At 39.8% G+C, this 18,202-nt stretch overlaps 1 protein-coding gene across 1 annotated transcript; it reads left to right on the forward strand.

Annotated features, from left to right (window-relative positions):
• Positions 1–1,441: 1,441 nt before the first annotated feature.
• On the forward strand, positions 1,442–18,044 carry LOC137267541 (vigilin-like). Its single transcript, XM_067802019.1, has 25 exons — positions 1,442–1,524; positions 1,608–1,680; positions 3,217–3,432; positions 3,814–3,922; positions 4,062–4,177; positions 5,566–5,772; positions 6,378–6,593; positions 6,745–6,951; positions 7,550–7,657; positions 8,648–8,752; positions 9,648–9,726; positions 9,856–9,995; positions 10,607–10,825; positions 10,995–11,081; positions 11,265–11,396; positions 11,591–11,809; positions 11,927–12,013; positions 12,231–12,365; positions 12,776–12,994; positions 13,666–13,807; positions 14,087–14,223; positions 14,731–14,970; positions 15,153–15,374; positions 15,910–16,128; positions 16,748–18,044. Exons 3-25 carry the CDS (start codon positions 3,265–3,267, stop codon positions 16,973–16,975), a joined length of 3,741 nt encoding a protein of 1,246 aa, XP_067658120.1. The 5' UTR covers positions 1,442–1,524; positions 1,608–1,680; positions 3,217–3,264; the 3' UTR covers positions 16,976–18,044.
• Positions 18,045–18,202: the final 158 nt, after the last annotated feature.

An 18,202-nucleotide genomic window follows, 5' to 3' on the forward strand; every position in this document is an offset into this window, starting at 1 on the left:
TTTTTCAAATAGTTACAAATGATAGGGTGCACTAAATATTAGTAAGGGGAACTGCACCCTGTGACCCGAGCAAAAACTATGCCAAGCAGTAATTAAATTCCATGACTGTTGCTTTGTTCATACATCAAACACCAGGCAACTGTGTGGATATTTCACGACATATTATGACATAATTGTCCAGTCTCCCCTGAAATCATAAATCTGCCACAGATGTCTCCTGGGCGGCATTGTTGAAAGGGGGCTTAAACAAGGCACATATTTAAACAGCGGCCACGTTTTCAAATCCCGCTAAATGGCCAGGGGTCGTCTCTTGCCAACTGTATTTGATAGGTGGTAGTAAGCTTGAGGGTGGTGGAAGGGACGAGGGAACAAGGTGATCTGCAGTACTAATTAATAAAGTGCAACTGTCACCTTCCTGCTTTAGGCATGATGGATAGACACGTACATGCTTTATATTTTGCCCTCTGGCCTCCTGCTGTTTTCCATACTGTCTTTTGTTTCACGCTCTCGCTTTTCATCATGTGCAATTACAATACCGACATTAATACCATATATCATATTTTATCATCGAACATCTTTTGGATTACTTAGGCACATATATAGTATAGTAAGGCACATATAGTATAGTAACTTTACAACTTATGATTCTGACCACGTACGATGTAGTTACAACTCGCAATTCCTGTTATTTCGACCACCTTCATTCTCATGTAATTCTCGCAATGCCATTACACTTGAACGTTTCATCAAATTTTCGCAAATGTTCCGGCGAACGTATCGATGTTTAATATATTTACTCTGTGTGTGTGTGTGTGATTTTCAGCTTGCTAGCGGTATTTTAACTAAAAGTTCTGAGTAGGTCATATAACGAGTGATGTCGCAGAGATATAAAGTTTAACAGTCACAGATTTGCCTTCCCGCAGTTGGGTCGTGGAAAATGGGCGTGACAATTTGTAAGAGAGCGACAGGCGGAATATATACACGTGGTTCATGAATTGGATATGTTCTTACAAAATAAATGTTAATTTACGTCGTGTGAAACAGACATGGACATATCAAACTAGTCAAGATTTCAACTACTGGAATGTGTTCATTTTTAATCTTAAATACTTCGAGTCTGCGAGCCTTCGATAAGAGTCAGGTTGACCTAGTGCGTGTATGCATATGAACTTTGAACCCAATGTCATTCATTTTGTTTATGATGATAAAATAGTGCACCGATCAGAATAAAATATGGATGATGTCATTTGGTCACGCTTCATTACAGCAACACATCGTATTGTCCAAGTATGAAACGGCTGACACTATTAGATAATTCTAATTGAGCAATCTATTTCTCATGCGTGTCACTGACACCACTTGCTGCGTTAATATGTAAGCTTAGTAGCGATTCGTTGAAAATAACGGAAGTGCAGGTGCCCGATGAGAACTAGCCAATCACAACAACTGTATGACGATGTATCAATCGGCGTATGAATACCCCTGCAGGTCACATCAGGCATAGATCCTCTCTCTACGTGGTTGGTAAGTGTGGCATCACTGTATAAGAATCTCTCGTGAAATGGTTTTCTGAAGCGTCAAGTAATTGTCTTATTTGGTAATTTCAGATTAAAACGCAGCCACATTGGAGCCAGACGAAGGTTTCCCTAAACACTAGGACGGATAAACGGACGCAGTACGGTAAGAAAGCTCGAACAAATGCGACACGTCGACCCGTCTGTCAAGATGGGTGCAAAGTGTTTACGTGGACAAGGACGTTTCAAACATTTTGCCATATTTTCACAAATCTTACAAAATATTGAGCAGCCTCCCACTTATTTACAATCTGATCGTATGTATGGTTGTACTACGGTGTTACTTAATGACAATGCGGCTCAATTATTCATGAGTCCGGTCCGTAGGCATACGTGTCAGGTACGGGGTATATCAATACAATGCATGCTAAGCTTTGGGACGAAAAGCCTGAAGGTGATGGTATGCTTGAAATGTAGCTAAAGCTTGTCAGTCACAAACACTCCACACTTTAAAGTAGAACTGTCAGTCTGATGACCAGTCAGTCATGTGTTAATTATTTATCCGCAGAACAACTAAACTTCAATTTATATATAATGCATTCTGATACAAGTAACAATCATTCTTAGGTGATCAGTCTCTTATAATGTGTCAGTAACTCTCGATTAAGCGAATTTGTTGTAGTTCAGACTGTTTATAGTGAATTTTACTCTCTTTTACTGCATGAATGTTCAAATGAATTTACGAAAAACTATTACTTGCATGAAACTCGTTCAGTGTTTATTGGTGACAATATGCTGACATATCTTGATTTTGATTGATGGAATTGGGAAACACATATAAAAAACACCTAGGTAATCATGTGTGTGTAATACGGATATCTCGCCATAAATTCTCAAATTCATTAATGAGGAATCTACAAACTATTCACTGATGGGAATGAGTCATGTGTCATGATAAGAGGATGTCCAGCACATTCCCAAAGCCATCAGTTTGGTATCCACCCACTATCTGTGACGTTTTAAAAGGGATTTCCTGATTTAAGTTATAATTAGGTTTGGGCCAAGTACTGAAACTGGGTTGTTACAAAGTCAGCATGGGAATTAACATGGAAGCGGACAAGTGGAATTTTTTGCTGGATCTTGACCATAAGTGCATAGACCTTTCTTGTTATATCTCGCATCCTGTATATTTTTATCATTTCAATCAAATTTACATTTTAGCAGCAAAGAAGTGAACATGACACATTGACTGAAAATAGTGATGGATATATGTTACGGTAATGTGTAGCAATAATGTTGAGTCTTAGGAGTAACATGCACTTTATTAACAGGGCCAGTCAACAAGAACACCTACTTTGTTTTCTTTTTCTTGTTGTAATGGAAGGACATAATTTTAAACCAAGATTCTGATTTTGCCTTTAATGTAGTCTGGTAACCGGTGTCAGCATTTTAGTCGGAAATATCTGAGTCTGCAGTTTGGATCCTAGATAGATACCTGGCTGACAAGAATCTGATAACATTTGTGTAGTCTTTATTTTTAAAAAATATTAGCATGCTTTATAATATTACTTTTCATTATTCCTTTCTTTTTCTCATATTTCTATTATGTGACTGTTCTTGTTCTTAGTATTAGCTGCCCAAGAGCAACAGACATATGCAGGTTATTTGCTGATGTTTTTTTAAACTAGTTTTGTACTTGCAGCAAGTACTGTACGACTCGGCTCTGTCTACTGACTACTGAGTATAGAACATGGCAACGAACTCTGAGGCGGTGCCGAATGTGGAGGATGAGGCCTTTGAGCCACCAACGTACGATGAGGCCTTCCCAGCCCTCAAGGCGGAAGTGCGAGAACCAACTCCCATCACTGATGACTTTACATGGCAGCCCAAGTTTCTGAACCGATCTAAATGTACTCAGGTGAGTTGTGATTTCAAATAAATAGTCATTCATCTAAACAACCAACACTGATATTTTGTGAGAGGAAAGGGTTTCCTTTAGGGATCATCAGCATTGTAGTTAAGTTATCCCATATTTTCCCTCAGAACTGGAACATTTAACACTTTCTCTGAAGGAAGGCTTTTCATAGAATAAAAATTTCACGAAACTACTGAGAAGAGAAGAGGTACGAAGCACTTGGCATCAGAATATGATTCGACTGCAATTTAGTCCAGCCATAATTAAAACTGCAGTAACAGTACACAAAATTGAAACTGACTCGTAAGAACAAACTGTTGCACATTTTGAGAAATGACTTGTGTTTCATTACAACAATGAAGGAATTTGTGACATTTTGTGCAGGTCTTCACCGTACCCCTAGAAGAAAGAAGGTTCAAGGAGATGAAGGAGACGCAGTTTGGAGAAGAGAGTGAACAAGCCAAGATCTGCAAGGAAATCATGAATAAAACTGGTGAGGGGAGATCAGTTGTAGGTTGGTTTTTAGATGCTCATTGAAATGGATCATGAAACTTGTAGTTATTGGAATGTATACATTTTGACAAGCTTTGTAGCAGACGACAGACCATCATCCAGTCTGACTTCCATTTCAGATGTGTCCATTGAGATCAGTTTGGCCAAGGACCAAAGTTTGACGGTTGTTATTCATGGCAAGGCACAAGACGTGATCAAGGCACGACGTGAAGTTCTCACAAGGCTGCAGACTCAGGTGTGATATCTTTTGATTCTTCAAATGTAGATGCCCTCCATTTAGTGGATTCCCGGCACAACTACGACAATGCAGTATGTCAGCAGGCAAACATTTGTTTTGAAGCATTTATAATGCAAGCCATACAACTTTAATTTCATTCCCACCCCTTTAGTCTTATAGAATAAGACTGTTTGCATGCTATATGGTGTAACATTATGTTTCAATAACATTGAAAGGAGTTCTGTTACAGAATGAATAAACTCAGATGTTTTGTACTCGTGGCTAGTCTTTAACAGAACACCAAATTCATTCGTAAATGCATGTGGGTATTTGATATCAAGTGATTAAAAGTTACTACAAACTTATATGCTTCACCCTCGCCTGCCAACGAAACCACAGAAAGCTTACATAACTCTAATGCCAGAGCACCGCAGCAATCCACACTGACATCACGTGAGGAAGGATTTTCAGTTATTTGTATATAAAATGTGTAACAAGCTCATCAATTTGCTGATTTCCCAACATCAGCAAAGACATGCCAAAATCATTGTGTTGCCATCAAATGCTTCTAGGCGTCGGGTGATGGTGTCATCATGCACAGATTTCCACTGGACACCTCAGTTCATGCTAAATGTGTTTGTGAGTGCGAAGCAAGTGTTGTAGAATATACATATTAAATTGTACAACTTGACACCTACCTCTCTTCTAAGATAGAAGATGCTATTTATATTCATATTCATTGACTCGTTAAGTGAATAAAAGAATTAAGATTACTTAAGAATTGAAGTGAATGGTTGATGATCAAAAGGATTTTATAAAGCCTGACACAACTAGTAACATAACGATGTCTTTCTTGGAAGCGAGGTTGTGGTCGAAAGGACAATTTTATATTGACATCCACCTTGCTTTAAAGAGAGAAACTGTAATGTTAAAAGCAATGACATGCAAAATCCTACTGTCCAACAATCAAGCACCAATTTTACTACCATTAGAAAATAGGTTAGATTTGGTTTCTCTGTGAAAAGAATCCTAAATAGCATTTATTCCCAGATTGGCGGATGTTCTCCACAAGGTGTTGCCATATATGGTCGGGACAGAGTGGTGTATTGAGTAGTGCATAATAATCACGACACCGGCACTGGACTCATCAGAATTTGAGTGTACATTGTTCAGCGTTGTTCGAGATAAAGAATTACTGTCACGAAGTACCGAATGAGTTCGCTATTTCCAGTGGGATGCGTAGAAGTGTTACTCTGTTGTAATCTTCCTACGTTGAAAATAGTTGAGGAAATCTCCACCTCTCAGGAAATGACATTTCAGATTTAACACTGAACTAAACTTGGAAGCGATTCCTAATCTGTTTCAGCCTTGCCTCTCTTTTCACTGACCTTGCTTCTTGTTCTCAGGCCAACATTCAAATCAAGATTCCTCGTGAACACCACCGGTTCCTCCTCGGCAAAAGTGGGAAGAAACTGCAAGACCTTGAGCTTGCAACCGCTACTAAGATCTACCTGCCCCGCGCTGAAGAAAACTCTGATATTGTTCGAATTGTTGGAACCAAGGATGGCATTGACAAGGCCAGACATGAGATCCAAATCATTTCTGATGAACAGGTGAGTTGACTCTTGTATGCTTCTTGTGTCATGGTTGGTAATGATTGTGCTGATCTATGTATTGATTTATCCAAACCAGAGGCTGTTTTTACCTGTTGTGAGTAGCTAGCATCAGGCGCAAGGCTTATCAGTGCCATGGTCCAGGGGAGGTAACTTATGCATCTTGCACAACTTTGTATACTGTTTTAGTCAACATTTTTTAGCAACCTATCACCACCAGCACCCTGCTGATTGGTCGTTAATCTCTATTAGCAGGCTTTGTCTCAAGTCAAAACACATGGACACTTGCGCTTCATTTCACGCAGTTAGTGGTAGATCAAAACATCGTGCAGATAAGTCAGTTTTGTGTTTATTTAGTGGGTTGCTTTGTAAAATTCACCATTCGGAAACAGAAATCAAATATCTGGCAGTCAGATTTATTGCATGGGAGTCTGTTTTTTTTGTAGGAGAATTGACAGTGGTTTCTGGATATTTGGGCTCGGGTATCCAAGATCTCACTGTAACATGGTAGATGTTCTTGCACCATGACAGTGATTGTTTACCAACATATTCACATTCCAATATTCATTTATTACTCACTGATTTCTTTAAATGTTTGCTTCCAGGCTAAGCTGGCGTTTGAACGACTCCCAGTACCAAAGGTGTTCCATCCGTTTGTTTGTGGTCCCAACAACGCCAACATCAAACAGCTGATGGAGGATACAGGTGCAAAGATCAATGTTCCACCACCCAGTGTGATGAAGGACGAGATTGTTGTGTCTGGTGAGAAGGATGGGGTGATGAAGTGCAAGGCTACAATCATGCAGATCTGTGAGGAAAAGGTTGGTATCTCTGCCTTGGCCAATCTCTCCAAGTGGAGGGATGACAGATAGAAATACAGTGCATTTAGGATCAAGCAAACATACCAGTTGAGAAGTGTTTTGTTTTGGTCATAAAATGATGTCGATGTAACTATGGACTTCCTGTTTTCAGCGCCGGAAATGTCAAACAGTATCTGTGGAGGTTCGCAAGTCTCAACACAAGTACATTATCGGACCCCGTGGTGCTGGCATATCTGAGATCCTTGCCAACTGCGGGGTCTCAGTGGAAGTCCCTGCCCTTGACAGCTCCTCAGAGACCATCACACTGCGCGGCGAGCAGGATAAACTTGGTCCTGCCCTCACTATGGTGTACTCCAAGGTAGGCTGGGGTAATACCCAACAAGAACCAGTATCATATCAAGGATTTACATAAATATTCCAATCCCAAAAAAGGATGAAAGAGAATTTGATTCAAAATTGATGTATTTCAATAACATGAAGCTACAATGTAAAAATAACATTTGAGCATCAGCCTTTTATGAGTGGATTATAAGTCTTTTCTGGCCTGAGAATAGATAGATAAGATTTCTTGATAAGTGTCCCAGTGTGCACAATTTCATGAGTAAATTTCCTTTCACCTTTTCATCATGTGTTTCATTCATAAGATGTGGGTGTCATGAGTTACCTCCCCTGGACCATGGCCAAGTCCCATGCTACATGTTAGGATGGGATCTGTCACTGGCTAGGGAAAGTAATTATGAAGTCGTGAGACCTGGTGACTTAAGATATGTTGCTGGGTTCGAACTCCTTCATACAGTAAATGTAGGTGACATCAGTGTCTGAATGTAACAATTCTGACTTTGAAAGTGTTTGGTAAAGGATATGTAGTTGTTTTCCCATCAGGTGAGATTTCCATGCTAATTTTCTGCAGTGTTATATATAATGACTGTCTGATGTTCCCATGTGTTGTTTTCCAGGCCAACAGTGTAGTGTTTGCTGATGTTGTGGCTCCATCTTGGCTGCATCGATTTATCATCGGTAAAAAAGGAGCTAACATCAGGAACATCACAGAGGAGTACACCAAGGTGAGATTTTATACGAACTCATGTTGCTATTTGAGTTCCGTAATCTTGAGTTGGATCTTATTCCCTGTTTATCACCACTTATCACAAATGCAGATCAGGATTTTGCAGATAATTTGTTGGCAAAGTGATAAGTGACCCATGAAGATCCAGACCCATGCTTGCCATAAAAGGCGGCAATGCTTGTCGGAAGAGACAACTAATGGGATCGAGTGGTCAGGCTCACAGATTTGGTCGACACAGTTGCTGTTGATCACTGGTTTGCCTGGTCCAGACTTGATTGTTACAGACAACAACCATATCTCTGGAATATTGCTGATTGCATTGTGAAACTAAACTCACTCACCATAACTGGTGGTTTACATTTCACCGTTGCCCATACCAGGAAAGTCAGAGAGCAGACAGTAGTGTTGGGAATTGCTTGAAATGTCACAATTGCTGACCGGCTCATTACCAACTAACGATCATCAAAAAAAAACTGGTTAGCAACATTTTTCTGATATCCAATTCTGGTTGTCATTGCAGAGAAATATCTTGCTACTTCAGAGTGATGAGTACAAAGCCTTATGAACATTAACTTAATGGAGTTTTCAAAAAAGTCTTATTCATGACTTTTCACAGTGAAATGCTTAAATCTAAGAAGTAAACGTATTTCCAGGCAGTGACAATTTGTAAGATTTGGTCCATCGACAAATAGTTCAAACACTAAAACAGTAGCTCCACAGTCCGTTGTGTTCGATCAGTTGCTTAGTGGTTTGGTCACTGTCACCTATCTTTGATTATTTCAATTAATGAGAACACCACTAGTAGACAGGTTGGAATATGTTAACTCTGAATTTTCTTTCACTGTTTGAACTGCCTTTTGACCATGGTCATACCAGTCATGTTTATGTCCTGCTGCTTTATCTCATGAGGATTGTACAAACACACCAGAGTTCTTTTTCAGTTTGTTTGTCAGAATTTCGCACCCACCATTCGCATCCATATTTTCAGGTCCATATCGAATTCACGGATGGTCAAGACAAGATCACGGTTGAAGGCCCTCCAGAGGAGGTTGATTTGGCTGTTAAGTCCTTGGAGAATGTGGTTAAAGATCTGGTCAGTTCAATAACTTAATATTGTTTGCGTGTTGTTCATCACATGCTGGTCAGCTAAGTTTAGAGAACCTCCTGTCTTGTTCAAGACCCTTGTTAGATGTTGACAGGGTGTCTGTCATAGGCCAGGTATAGAGAAACAGGGAGGGGATGCAAGCTGCAGTTAGTGCTGTTGTCTTGATCCACTTTCTCTACAGTTTACTTTCTGTTTAAGGGCTTGTCCATTAGAAGGGCTTGTGTGCAGGTACTGTTTTACATATTCTAACAGAAATCATGCTGAAAGAATAAGGAAGATTATGCATCATAAAGAAACATTTTAAGGAGTTTTCCTATTACGAAACAAATTAAGCATTAAGACGGGTTATTGTTAGAAGCTTTCGCATAAACATTCCATGAGTTAGATATATTTTGGAAAAGAATACATTGGTAGAATAAATGAGCTACAGCCAGGACAAATATCAGAATCACATGCTATTGATTTTCTGAGGGGATTTTGGAGAATATTTCACTCGTGTGGACATAATAGTTTTCGAGCATTGAGAGTTGGTGTGTTGTGAATATTATTATTAGTGTTCTTACTGTGAACTTTAGTAGTATGTTCTTGCAGTCAATGTTCATGTTCTTTACCATCCATCGAGGTGTCATGAGTTACCTCCCCTGGACCATGACCAAGTCCCATGCTACATGTTGGAATGGGATCTGTCACTGGCTAGGGAAAGTAATGATGAGGTCGTGAGACCTGCTGACTTCAGATATGTCACAGGGTTCGAACTCCTTCATACAAATTTACTTATATAAACTTCATTAGAGGTGTATGTGTGTATAAATATCTTTAATTGTATTTAAGAGATTTCCACATGCATTGTTTGATTCTTCCTTTTTGTTTTTGTGTACTTCAGAAATCACGGATGGATTTTGCTGAAGTTATTATTGACCAACGTTTTCACAAGCATATCATTGGTAAAAATGGATCAAACAGTAAGTTTTTGAAAAAAATTGTTTTGAAATGTGTATATATATATATTTCGGTAAATGTGTGGTTGTGTGATAATCTGCTTCTTTATATGCCAAGCTGATATAATGTGGTGTTGTCTTGTCATCTTCTAGTCACAAGAATCAAGAATGAAACTGGTGTGGCGATAAGAATTCCAAATGACAGCGAGCACAGCAAGGTGATTCGTATTGAGGGGGACCCAGCAGGCGTTTCTCAGGCTAAGAAGGAACTCCAGGAGATGGCACTGCGAATGGTGAGTTGCTCCAGACAAAACCTATTCCATGAAGTATTGAACAATTCTTTCTGGTTATCACACTGTACACTGTAGCTAAATGTTTGATTTGAGAAAGTTTTAAGCGTGTGAACATTAGGAGAGACTGTTGATTGGGAAACAACTATTGTGCTAGTGATAGTCTGTTGAAACTGATCATTGCAACCAACTATTGCAATACAATTTGAAGTCAGTTCCAAAATGATTGTACAGTTTATATGATATAAAACAAGTTAAAGTAGTTTTTGTCTCTTTGAATAACTGACAAGAAACCAGATCAAGGAAACAATTAAGACATAAACTTATTTTTATTCACAATTTCAAACTGTGAGTCACTGCTTTGTTTGCCACCTTGTTTGAGATATACCAGGGGCATATAACTCAAATTAAAGTGAGCAAATCTGGTACTAAGTGTATTTTACACATATATCAATGAAAGTCAATCACACATACTATCTTTCTACTATTGATTGATTGGTTTTATAAACTCAACAGTTGCATTCCATTGATACTTCAGTGCCTCGTTACAGCATTAGTGTGCATATTATACATGTGTTTATATCAGAAGTAAAGGACAATTACAATTTCTACAGGAAAATGAGAAAACCAAGGACATCATAATTGAACAGCGTTTCCACAAGAGCATCATTGGAGCGAAGGGAGAGAAAATACGGGAGATTCGAGACAGGTTCAACCAAGTTCAAATCACCTTCCCCGACCCTGGCAAGAAGAGTGATGTTGTTACACTGCGTGGCCCCAAGAACGATGTTGACAAGGCTTTCAAGTACATGCAGAAGATGCACGAGGAGTTGGTATGCACCACACAATTCTCAGCATTTGTAGATAAAACATCTCTGAAAAAGCAAAAGTCATCTACTGAAGTATATATATGGTCAGGTGCACTAGTAATATGCATGTTCTGTCTTCTAACTATCCTGATGCTTGGTAAAACTGTTGATAACATTATTCTGTATTTGTCAGGTTGAAAGTAATCATCAAGCTCAAGTTCATATCTTCAAAGGATTCCACAAGAACATTATCGGCAAAGGTGGCGCCAATATTAGGAAGGTAAGAATAATTTCCTTCTGTCTCCATCAGATCTGAACAGTTCAATCAGTTTGACAGTCAGTGTAGACTAACACAGCAATCATTTCTTTATTTTTACTGAATGTTGTGATCACAGCAAGCATATAGAAATGTAGGCAGCATGTTATTTGAGCTGGATTGGGATGTGATGGTCTTTTTCTTCAGATCCGAGATGAAACTGACACAAGGATTGACCTACCCAGTGAAGTCAGTGACTCTGATGTGATTACCATCACGGGGAAGAAGACTAATGTGGAACAGGCTAAAGAGAAGATCGAGTTAATTCAGAAGGAGCTGGTAGGTTGATCTAGTCAGCTGTTTGGTTCCTTCTCTCATATTGATTTAATTAAAAGCACAATCCATTTGCTCAATTAAAATGCCTGAAAGTCTCAAGAGAGTTACATTCATTTGCATCCTGAAGACCGTTTTGCCATCTGATGGAACATCACTGTGTTGAGACTCTGAAGACTGACTGTTCATGTTGTTTCCAGGCCAACATCAAGGAGATAACCATAGAAATCCCCCACAAGCTTCACAACTCCATCATCGGTGCCAAAGGACGTCTCATTCGAGCTATCATGGACGAGTGTGGGGGTGTGATCATCCGCTTCCCTAGCGAGGGCAGCACCAGCGACAAAGTGACAATCAGGGGACCCAAAGACGATGTGGAGAATGCCAAGAAACAGCTGCAGGAACTCACCAGTGAGAAGGTATAACACTGTCTGCCCAGGTTTTCATGGTTACATATTACGTAAGAGGAAAATTATGCACATAAGTGAAGTATTTGCCTATATTCTACTTTGTACATTGAGTTGTTATAATTCCAGCAAATGTCAAGCTTCACCAATGAAATTAAGGCCAGGGCTCAGTACCACAAGTTCCTGATTGGAAGAGGAGGTACAAATATCAGGAAGGTAAGCAGATTTTGATAGACAATATCTTTATTGCAATTATCATACAAGTAGTGTATTCCTGTATGATTCAACATCCCACAAACATACCCATGACAGTGTTTATTGGCTGTGTGTGTATTTGGATGGATACTGAAAGATAGTTGTTTTCTATGTGCATTCCTCAAAAATTACTGGTATGTTTCCGAATGTCATTTATTTGAATTTTTTTGTGCCACAGGTTCGTGAAAATACAGGTGCTCGTATCATCTTCCCAGCTAATAATGATGCTGATCAGGAGACGATTGTTGTTGTCGGGACACAGGACGCAGTGAACAAGGCCACCAAGGAACTAGAGGCACTCATCAGCAACCTGGTATGTTGTGTGAGATAGTATTGCTCTCAACACACCATTGTTTCATTTAAATGTCCTCTTACTCTTTGATACAAAGAGGGTAGAATGAGCCTTCAGCAACCCATGCTGGCCATAAAATGCTTGTCATAAGAGGCAACTAAAGGGATTGGGTAGTCAGGCGTTCTGACTTGGTTGAAGCATCATCGGTTCCTAACTGTGCAGACCAATGTTCATGCTGTTGATCACGGGATTGTTTGGTCCATACTTGACTATTTGTAGATCGCTACCACATAGCTAGAATATTGCTCAGTGCGGCATAAAACTATATCCACTCACTCCTACTCTTTGATACACTGAAGTTCAGTACTGCAGTAATCTAAGACGTTTCTTTGCCATGGACAAGTAAATGTGATCAATGTGCTGTGTTTCAGGACAACATTGTTGAGATAGAAACAAACGTAGACCCCAAACATCATCGCTACTTTGTTGCTCGTCGGGGCGAAGTGCTGAGACAGATTGCAGATGAGTATGGGGGAGTGACGGTCAGCTTCCCTCGTAGTGGTGTGAAGAGTGACAAGGTTGTTATCAAAGGTGCTAAGGATTGTGTTGAAGGAGCAAAAAAGAAAATACAGGACATTGTGGCTGATTTGGTGAGTATATAGTGTGGTCATTCAGTTGATGGTGAACTAATTCACATGTGTGTGTAGTATGTGAGGTGTGGCCAGTGAAAGTGGTTTTGTGAATATCTGGTGGAATCACAACATGCTGCATCATATCCCAACACTTCGGATCTTCTCTTCTGCAAGTAGGGGTTGTTTGGGTAGCCTTTGGTTAAAGCGTTAGCTCGTCACTCTGAACATCCAGGTTCAACTCCCCACATGGGTCTAATGTGTGGAGCTCATTGATGGAATATTGCTAAGATCGCTCATGTTCAGCTCTTCTCAAGTTACTACATGGATCAGAAATAGCAGATAATGCTACTGTTTTCCATTTTGTGGTTCCTTGTCATTGATTATACAGCTACATACTTAAACATGTGACTTTAATTAGCGGACCTTAAACTGCTATATAATTAAGGTTTTGATAAGCTTTCAGCCAATCAGAATCAAGTATCACACAATATTGTGCAAGAATGTCAGATTTGCTGCTTTAAATGCCTTAATGCTGAAGGAATATTATGACAGACCACTTAGTGCAAACACAAAACACCACACAAACAAGCAGTAGTGATCCTGACTATACATTGCTGTGGTCTATGGGAAAGGAGAATGACTCAGACTGTATCTCATACTGATGGGTGTTGTGTAATGGTGTGTTGCAGGATGCCCAAGTGACAGTGGAATGCGTCATATCCCAGCAACACCACCGCACCGTCATGGGTGCCAGTGGCTACAACATCAAGGAGATCACAAAGAACTTTGAAGTGGGAATCAAGTTCCCTGACAAGCCCACTGCCAATGGGGGTAAGTCCAGCTATTCATTTGGATCAACAGATTGGAACTTTGATACATCCATTTAGAACGTTTTCCACGATTTGAAGTGAAACTGGGTAATGACTGTTTCATTAAATGTGATCTTTCTTACAAATACATTATGTAAACATAAAAAGTTTGTGAAAGTTACATCTACATTCTGGTGCAGCTGAAAGATGTTCTGAAGCCAAATTTAGTTCCCCTCATCTACCTACCATGCTATCAGAGAATCAGAGATAAATCTAAAAAATTAAGTTTTATTGCTGACAGCTGGTGCTGGTGATGAGGAACCTCTGGTGAATGGCGACTCGGAAAGTGCTGAGGGGGATGGAGAGAAGAAAAAGAGAGACATAATCATCATCACTGGCAAACCAGAGAACTGTCAACAAGCCAAAGATGCCCTGCTGGTAAGGAGCTGCCTACCAAATGTTCCACAGCACTGAACAAAAATATAATAAAAAAGGAGCTTCCCATCACCATGCTATACCCACAAAGGTCTTGGTTAGCATTCATCTTCAGTAACCCATGCTTGTCATAAGAGGTGACTGACAGGATGGGGTGGTGCAGCTCGCTGCCTAGGTTGACACATGTCGTCGGTCCCCAGTTGCGCAGGTCAATGCTCATGCTTTTGATCACTTGATTGTCTGGCCCAGACAATATTTACAGAACGCCGCCATACAGGTGGGATATTGCTGAGTGTGGTGAAACCTAAACTTGCTTCCTGATTACTTGTCCTGAATGACAATGTTGTTTCACATGCAGAGTTATTTCCCTTTGATATGCATGAAAACTATGATCATAGATTCAAACCAGCAGCACTGTTCTGATTCATAGACATGTCTGCTCCGTACAGATTTATTTCTTACAAATTGCCTTTTTGAGGTATTTTCATACATCTCTTTTGATAATTCCAGGCTCTGGTGCCAATCACTGAGGAGATGCAAATACCGTTTGATTTCCATCGGTTCATCATCGGCCAGAAGGGACGCGATGTGCGCAAAATGATGCAAGACTACAACGTGAACATCTCCATTCCACCGATGGAGGAGAAGAGTGACATTGTCCGCATCTCTGGCCCCATGACCAATGTGGAGAGAGCCAAGGCTGGACTGCTGGAGAAGGTCGAACAGCTGGAGAAGGAGAGGGAAGACAGGGTGAGTAAGGGGAAGGGACCTTCTGCCACATAAGTCTCAGGACAATCAGTTCTTGTTTGCCAAGCTTCAGATATTGACATACTTTCTTGACTAGGCTATTTTTGAAACTTTTAAGAATTTTGTGTGTGTTGACCAGATTGACAGGATAAAGCTGTTGTTAAACTTGTCTTATGTTCGTGTAGGAACTGCAGAGCTTTGAACTGAAGGTGGAAGTGGAACCAGTGCACCACCCAAAGATCATTGGACGCAAAGGGCTAGTTGTTAAGAAGATCCGAGAGGATCATGGTTGTCGCATCCAGTTCCCAGAGAAAGGAGATGAGAATCAGAATGTCATCACTATTGTGGGTTATGAAGATAAAACTCACCTTGCCAAGGAGGATATTCTCAAGATTGTCAAGGAACTGGTATGTGTCATTCAAAACGTAGCAAGTTACTTGTGCAGCAAGTCAAGCAGTTCTCGCTCTTTTTCCAGCGACATTTACCTCTGATCACAGAAAGCAGTTCTCCATGTGATTTATCTCTCACTCTTAGTTCTCTAATTTCAACAATTACTACTTTATCTTATTTTGCTCACTTCTGCATCTTAGAAATAGTGCATGCCTACAAAGCAGTAAACTTCACAAGTTCTGAGACATATTGCAACATATTTCCACTCTTGAATTTACCCCTTTAATTACTCTCTGCCCAACTCGTCTGCATTTGTTTGTGGATATGTGATTACCTGTTACAGATATTGGTTTGTGTCATAAAACTTTGTATATTGCTTTGTTTCTTCCACTACTTATATATTTGAAATATTAGTAGTTTAGTGACCAAAATTAATTTAGTTTTAGGTATTTTGAGATTTAAGATCATTTCATTAATACAAATCATTTTATTGGCACGATGCTTTGCATTAGAAATGTTCAGGAATGTGATGTGGTTATGATGTATTTGCAGGAAGAGATGGTGACCATTGAGGTGCGTGTTGATCACCGCATCCATCCCAGGATCATTGGCTTCAAGGGGCGAGCTGTGAGGAAGGTGATGGACGACTACCAGGTGGACATCCGCTTCCCCCGACCAGAGGATGGGGACCCAGACATAGTCACCATCACTGGGATGGAAGACAATGTGTATGAATGCCAGGACCACTTGCTCAATCTGCAGGAGGAATTTGTAAGTGCTGGTTCATGGATTATTAAGTGTTCGGTTTATATCGTTAAATCGTGATCACATTTACATTAGAACATTATGTGTTCTATATGAAGGAATTGTATGATTTAGATATTTCCGTCTCCTTTGAACGTAGTCCCCTGTAATTGCTGCTGTTTACATTTCTTTTTTTAATATTGATTCTGTCATAAAGACATTGAATCGTGGATTGGATGTGCTAGCAAGATAGCGTGGCTCGTAATACATACGTTGTGATCATGAAATCCCAAACACTCATTTTATACATATAGCAAGTTATCAATAAGAGTTTACATAATGGACTAGGTGGAGTGGATGTGTGACAAGTAAATCTGCAATGCTTTTGCTAGCTAACGCTTTGTGTTCAAGTACAGTGGTAACAGTAAAATAAATCTACCAGTACATGCAAACGTGGGAAGTATTTTACAAGGTATTTTACAATGAAAGACTGCTGTAGTTCTAGGTGCAGTACAGTCTATTTTAGTTGGATTCCATATGCCAAGTCTATCTCATGTCATGGTAGTTCATATAAATACCTGTTCGTGCAGTAAGAAAACCCAACTTTGGATCTATGTTATTTCTGATTTCATTCAACTTGTTTCAGCTTCAAGATGTCATTGATCAGGAGTATATCAAGCAACTTCAGCGTCCTCCCAGCAAGCAGGATGGGGACAACCGCGGTGGACCACCGGATCAGCGGGGCTTTGTTGTGAAGGATGCACCATGGGACAAGACTCCAGACACTGCCAGTACTGAGGAGTTTCCTGCGTTCGGTGCTGTAGTGGCCCCCAAGTCCAGTCATGCTTGGGGTCCTTTAAAGCGCAAGAACTGAACTCGCCACATGGTAGCTTGCAACATAGTAAATTCTGTCAATCTTTGGAGGGTTTCTATAAAGCTAAAGCCTGCTTTTAGTTTGTTTTTCTGCTGTTACATATAAATAAAACCCGAAGAGATATTCTTCATTTTGTAGTTGTGATCTACCCTTTGGGCATTTATTGACACTGTCCTATTTGGAGTTCTGTCTACCTTACCATGGCACCAAGGAAGAAATGGCAAACTGAAGATGACTGGTAGTTGTACTGTTATGTTTTTAATTTCTGTTTGTTCCACTCACGTCTCTGAATCCACAAGTATAATTACAGTGAGTTAGTATTGTGATATATAATTAGAGAAACTACCAAAGAGTTTCCGAGACGTGTGGTACATGCAGACATGTTTAACATGTTATTCTTTTATGGGATTATTTTTTTCTTGACAACTGGGGCCTGTGGGATAGTTATTCTTAGTTCCTGTTACAATTCAGACCACTTGTACAAAGCCTTGTTTTAAGTTTTATTGTACTAGTCATTTTCATGGAAATGACATGGTAAAACTCTTGTGGCTGTTCAAGTCAGACTGTGAAAACTGTAAATAGCCACTTAAATAGTAGCTGCAATATTTTTGTCACAAGAAATTAAATTATGCAATATTAGCTTATGTGAACGGAACAAGAAGAAACCTATTTTAATCCTTCCACGCTCTGTTCCATTCCAAGCCACAAGGTCTGAATGATTATGCATGTTAATTTTGTCATGTGATGTTGCCATGGCAACCATTCTAAGAAGGTTCTGCAAAGACATTGTGGAAGCTTGTAGTCATGTGATAGTAACCATGGCAATCACCTCAGCAGCTGTTTCCACGGAAACAATAAGATTAATATTTCAGTGGAACTACGGAAGTATGGGTGATGGTCATTTGTTTCCATGCATATATATTCATTGAATCATTGAATCCCGGCGCTCATGATGCTGCCGCCGCTCATGTAATATATGTAAGAATTCTGTGCACAGAATGAGCCATTACATCTACTGTGCGTAACTATCATGATAATTTATCATGAGTATTAAAGAAATTTGAGCCAATATTTTTGTTTGTTTGTTTGTATGCTTGGCATGTGTCATGTTTTGGTTGAAGTGTTTATTGATGTTGAATATGTTATCCCTTTGGTAACACCTGTAACATTTTAGTGTTACCTATCACACTGAAGAGACGGGTTTGATTCCCCACATGGGTACAATGT

The sequence above is a fragment of the Haliotis asinina genome, chromosome 16, assembly GCF_037392515.1.
Source record: "Haliotis asinina isolate JCU_RB_2024 chromosome 16, JCU_Hal_asi_v2, whole genome shotgun sequence".
In the NCBI taxonomy this organism is placed as follows: domain Eukaryota; kingdom Metazoa; phylum Mollusca; class Gastropoda; order Lepetellida; family Haliotidae; genus Haliotis; species Haliotis asinina.

Excerpts from the sequence above, each read along its gene's own strand:
- LOC137267541 (XM_067802019.1), top strand. The coding sequence starts at position 3,265 with ATGGCAACGAACTCTGAGGCGGTGCCGAATGTGGAGGATGAGGCCTTT. Across the intron at positions 7,658-8,647 it reads TCACAGAGGAGTACACCAAG|GTCCATATCGAATTCACGGA; the intron begins GTGAGATTTTAT and ends CCATATTTTCAG. Across the intron at positions 13,808-14,086 it reads CAAGCCCACTGCCAATGGGG|CTGGTGCTGGTGATGAGGAA; the intron begins GTAAGTCCAGCT and ends TATTGCTGACAG.